We start from the raw sequence: 5,743 nt of genomic DNA on the forward strand, positions 1-5,743 counted from the left end.
CGGGTGAAGGGACAAGGGAGAAAAGGGAGGCAAGGGCCAGAGCGAGGGAAGAGGCCAGAGAGAGAGTGGACACGGATTGGGCCCTGGGTGCCTCAATGCCCGATGGACAGGCCTGGGAGAGATGTCGAGACAACCAGAGGGTGGCGAGGGAGATGTTCCTCCACTCTCCGACACCGGCTGTGGTTCGGATACCATAGCAAACTGCGTGACCATTTTCAAGAGTCTGCAGGTCTCCAAGAACATCAAGGGCCCACTGGAAGGGGAAATGAAGAAGGCTGTGGCGTCCATCATGGCTGCCACAGCAGTCCTTCACGACAGAACTGTATCGTCCTCGCCGAGCAACGCTGAAGCGGAGGAACTTTGGCACTAATTGGAGCTCCTCAAAGCCGAGAAAGAAAAGGAGACGAGCTAGCTCAAAAAACAGGTGGCGGAACTCGCCGATCAGGTAAAAGTGCTGACGAACCAGCTCAGTACTCGCCTGATCGAAGAGGGAAGCATCACAAAAAGTGAAAAGGAAAAAAGGGGCAGGAACCTGAGAGGACGGAACCGCATTGAATCTGACCGGGATTCAGATTCCGACAGCGGGGAGTGGCATTCTCTCAGGCTGAGGACGCCCCAAAATGTCTCCCCAAAGAAGACCGCCTTGAGGAGGGGCGGACTATCTCCGGCATGCGTGTCCCCGGGCCTGGCTGGTGACCCCTGCATGGAGGTAGAACCGCAGGCCGCGAGCGTAACGGAGGAACAGGGACCCCTCTTGAGTGGATCCCCTCGACCACTCCCACCGGTAACTCGCCCAACAATCCAGGGCGACTTTGCAATCCTGTACGAAGCCCTCAATCAGCACCTACAAATAGGCGTTGACTTGAGGGAAAGGATGCTGCGATTCTTCGAAGCAACGAACGGACAGGGGGAGGCGGTCCAATCTGCTCCCCTGAACGCACATACTCAGCCGCCAATGGGGAAGGAGGCCGAGGCTGAGATCCCCTCGCCAACTCAGCCCAAGACGCAGGGAATGGTTCCTAAAAGCAGCCAAAAGGAAAAAGCGGCCAAGAAGGGAAAGAAGAAGGGAGAAAGCCAGGTTTGTGCTCACACCAAGATCTCTCCCCCCCTTTTCCCTGCCGGTACCCGCTGCCGATGAGAGAATACCTGGAAAGAAATCTCGCCAGGATGCGGAACCCTCTGGGGCTCCACCCTCTGGCGGAGGACCATTAGGTCCGGGGCCCTTCGACAAGAAGTCGACAGACCTCGGGACATATGACCCCTCTCCGACCACGGAAACTCCGTGGAGCGTGGTGGTCGGACGTAAGGGAAAGAAGAAAGTAGGACAGACTCCCCTCCCCTCCAGAACTGTACCCGTTGCTGCGGCCAGTCACCGCCCAGTGAACAGGGTAAGCAGAAGCGTGGGCAGGTAACGGGGGGAGAGAAACCCGGTAAAAGAAAAGTTCCCAAAACCTCGGCGGTCATGATAACTTGCCCAGAAAAGAAATATGGCGAAAACATGGCCGCCATCAGAAAGGAGGTAAAACTTGACCAACTGGGAATCAAGGAAGGAAGCCTCAAAATAAGGAAAGGTCTCACCGGTGCCTTAATCCTTGAGATTTCCGGTGAGGACAAGGCACGCAAGGCGGGACAACTCGCCGAACGTGTTAGAGAGGTGACTGGGGACAACGAAGGGGTGCGAGTCACGTGCCCCCAAAAAATGGCCGACCTCCGCATTCGGGGGCTGGAAGACTCCATTACCCGGGCGGAGATTGTTGCCGCAATCTCCGGGGAGGGTAAGTGCGGGTTCTCGGACGTCAAGATGGGAGCGTTCGTGAAGGCCCCCCGCACCGGCCTCAATACGGTGTTGGTGCAATGTCCAATAGACGCGGCCAACAAATTGACACAGATGGGAAAGGTACCGATATCGTGGTACAAATTACCCATCAAGCTGTTGCCGCGGCTCCCCCTTCGATGCTTTAAGTGCATGGAGGAGGGGCATGTGCAGCAACAGTGCGGCAGCGACCGATCCTGTGCCAATATGTGTTTCCGCTGCGGCAAGGAGGGCCACAAGGCCAATTCCTGCTCCGAGCAGAAAGTGCACTGCGCACTCTGTGCTGACTTCGGGGCACCCGCGGGGCACAGGATGGGGGGCATGAATTGTCACCCCCCGAAAAAACTCAACAGGAAGAAGGCCAAATCGATTCCTCCCTCCAAAAAACCCACCCCGTCGGTAGGAGGGGAGAAGGGGGGAATCGAAAACAAGAGCCCAATTCCGTCCCTGATGGAGGTCGTTGTAGGAGAAATCCCACAAGCGAACCAAACGGCTTCAGCCGAGTCTACGCCCGCGCCGATGGACACATCGGAGTGTCGCAAGCGGCGCGCGGACTCGGTCAGGGAAGGAAACGAGGAGGGTGCGGGGAGCAAAGAGCTCTGCTCCGACTCCCCCAAGCCCCAAAGGAAGCCACGCTTAGACCCTAAGCGTGGTAACGTGAAAGGAGACACCCTTACCCCGGGCGAAATTGAGCCCGTGGGTAATGCGCCATCGAACGCGGATGGAGCCCCCCTTCCACGGCCACGTGGTGCGGGGTCTGAGTCGACGGAGGCCCTCTCTACCGACATCAATGAGGGCCTGTAAATTCATACAGGCAAACATTAACCACGCTCGGCGGGCGCAGGACTTACTCCTGCAGACTATCGCCGAGCGTGGTATAGGACTGGCGATCGTGTCGGAGCCGTACCGACCCCCATCAAACCATCCTAATTGGAGGGTGGACGGCTCTGGCACGGTCGCAATCATACGAGGATCGAACAGCCACAACCCCCCTGTTCCTTACTCAAGTCAGGAAGGGGGTATGTGGCGGTGAAATAAGGATCCATCGCGGTGGTGGCGTGTTACGCACCGCCTAGTTGGGGCCTCTCCCAATTTGAGCTGTATCTGGGGGAGTTGGAGCACTGCATACGCAGCATACTCCCCCAGGAGGTGGTGGTGGCCGGTGACTTTAACGCCAGAGCGCAAGCCTGGGGAGACCGGCTTACCACCCCCAAGGGAGAGGTCCTACTGGACTGGATAGGGGCTCTCGGGCTATGCCTACTAAACACCGGCAACGAGCCCACGTGCGACCGACTACTGCGGGGGGCGTCTATAGTGGATCTCACTATAATAACCCCCTCCGCGGCACGCCTAAATTGGTCATGGGGGGTGGTCGACCAAGAGACTCTATCGGACCACCGATATATAGAGTTCGGTTGCACCACCCTCCAGCCCAGGAGCCCGACCGGCGGTGCGCCACCGCCGCGATGGAACCTAAAAAAGTTAGACCCGGATAGGTTGACGGCGGCCGTCCAGGCCACCCTTTGGCAACACCATCCGCCAGAGGAGGAAGTGGGGAGCCTGGTGGAGGATGTCGCGCGCCTGGTAGACTCGATCACACAGGCGTGCGACTTCTCCATGCCCAAAAGCAGGCCCCACTCGCGCCGGGCTGCGTACTGGTGGACGGAGAAAATCGCGTCTCTTCGCCGCTCCTCCGTCGCGGAGACTCCTCAAACGCGCCCAGCGCCGTGGCGACGAGGCCTGGAAAGCCGAGGCACTCAGCGACTACCGGTCCGCTCGAGTGGCGCTGAGTGTCGCATTCGCTCCTCCAGGGCGAGATCGTGGGACGAGCTCATCGCGTTTCTTGACGCCGACCCGTGGGGGCGCCCATACAAGATAGTGACGAACAAACTACGTCACTGGGCGCCCCCCGTGACGGAAACCCTCCCCTCGGGATCCCTGGACCAAATAGTCGGGACTCTGTTCCCGACTAAACCCAATCCTCGAGGTCTCGATTGGGGCAGCGCGAACACCGGCGCTGCCGAGGCCTGGTCCAGGGATCTCGAAATCACCGAGGAGGAGTTGAGGAATGCCGTCCGGGGAGTCAAGAACAACAAGGCCGTTAACCCAAACGGCATCCCAGGGCGCGTCTGGAAGCTCGCCTTGGAGGAGCCAAACCTATCCGGGTGGCTACGAGGCATCTTTAATAGATGCCTCGTGGAGGAGGAATTCCCCCCAATGTGGGGAAGAGCCAAGTTGGTTCTTCTCCACAAGGGCGGTAAGAAGGAGGATGACCCGTCATCGTACCGGCCAATTTGCCTGCTGGACGAGGTCGGCAAAATATACGAGAGGATTCTCGTTCGCCGACTCGTCCAGCATCTGGCGCGCGATGAGGTCCCTTCCCTTCACGAAGAACAATACGGCTTCCGTGAGGGCAGGTCCACGGTGGACGCCGTACTGCGCGTCAGGGCCCTCACGGAGTCAGCTGTGGAACGCGGGAGGGTGGCGTTGGCCGTCGCTTTGGACGTGTCCAACGCCTTCAACACCCTCCCGTGGAAGGCAATCGGGGACGCGCTTAACACCCACCGCGTCCCCAACTACCTCGTGAAGGGAATTCGAGCCTACTTCGGTCACCGTAGGCTCGAATACAAAGACCAAGAGGGCCAGGGTCACACCCGTTGCGTGTACTGCGGGGTCCCACAGGGCTCGGTGTTGGGCCCGCTGCTGTGGAACCTCGGGTACGACGGGGTCCTCCATACCGCCCTCCCCCTCGACTGCCGGGTCATCAGATATGCCGACGATACCCTGCTGGTAGCCGAGGGGGACAATTGGGGGGAAGCCCTAAACAGGGCCAACGAAGAGGTGGCAGGCCTCGTGAGGGCCATAAGCCGGACTGGCCTGAGGGTGGCCCCCAGCAAGACCGAGGCGGTCTACTTCTACGACCGCCGGGCCGCTGGGGAGCCTCCCCCCACCTCCCGACTAGATGTTGACAGTACTGTTGTCCCAGTGGGGTCCCAGATCAAATACCTGGGGCTCCACATCGACGGCCGATAGAGCTTCGCGGGTCACTTTGACCGCCTGGTCCCGAGAGCACAGAAGGCGGCGGCAGCGATTAGCCGCTTGCTGCCGAATCTCGGAGGGCCGGACGGTCGGGTGCGCCGCGTCTACGCGCACACCGTCCTTAGCATACTAATGTATACAGCACCGGTGTGGGCGAGGCGATGGCCACCAGACGCATACAGGACGCGATGCGTCGCGTCCAGCGTAGATTGGCCATTCGTCTTGTCCGAGGCTACAGGACGGTGTCGCACGCGGCGGCCACCATCCTGGCCGGACTTCCCCCCTTGCATATGGTCGCGGATTCACACGTCTGTATGACCGGAAATCCGCGGCACGCATGGAAGGAGTCGCCAAGATCCCGGCCAGGATACTGGGCACTTGGAAGCTCCAGGAGAAAAAGTCCCTCGAGCAGCGATGGATCGCGTTGCTGCACGAGCGCCCCTCAACATTTGAGGAGAGGACTATATCGGCCGTCCTGCCCTGTCTGAAAGAGTGGCTGGACAGGGCGTGGGGCAACAGTACGTTTAGGATGACACAGGTGCTCTTTGGACATGGGTGTTTCGGAGAGTACCTGTACCGCATCGGACGGGAGGCAAGCGAGGCCTGCCACCACTGCGGTCACGAGAAGGACACCGCGCAACACACCCTTTAAACATGCCCAGCTTGGAGGGACGAGCGCGATGTCCTAACCCGGACTATCGGGGACGACTTGGCGCTGCCAAGCGTCGTCGTCAAGATGCTCGGCAGCGAGGACAACTGGAGAGCCGTGGCCGCCTTTTGCGAGGCGGTCATGGCCCAAAAAGAAAGCGCCGAGAGGGAACGTAGACCGGGACGGGCGAGGGGAAGGGCTCCTGGCAAGAGACCCCAACCTCCCCCACCACCCGGGCCCCT

At 59.9% G+C, this 5,743-nt stretch overlaps 1 protein-coding gene across 1 annotated transcript; it reads left to right on the top strand.

Moving 5' to 3' along the window:
• The first annotated feature begins 5,189 nt into the window (after window positions 1-5,189).
• On the top strand, window positions 5,190-5,504 carry LOC140672703 (uncharacterized). The gene has a single exon (XM_072905092.1). The coding sequence runs from the start codon at window positions 5,190-5,192 to the stop codon at window positions 5,502-5,504; it is 315 nt and encodes a 104-aa protein (XP_072761193.1).
• The last annotated feature ends 239 nt before the right edge of the window (window positions 5,505-5,743 follow it).

The sequence above is a fragment of the Anoplolepis gracilipes genome, chromosome 13 (genome assembly GCF_047496725.1).
Source record: "Anoplolepis gracilipes chromosome 13, ASM4749672v1, whole genome shotgun sequence".
NCBI lineage: Eukaryota > Metazoa > Arthropoda > Insecta > Hymenoptera > Formicidae > Anoplolepis > Anoplolepis gracilipes.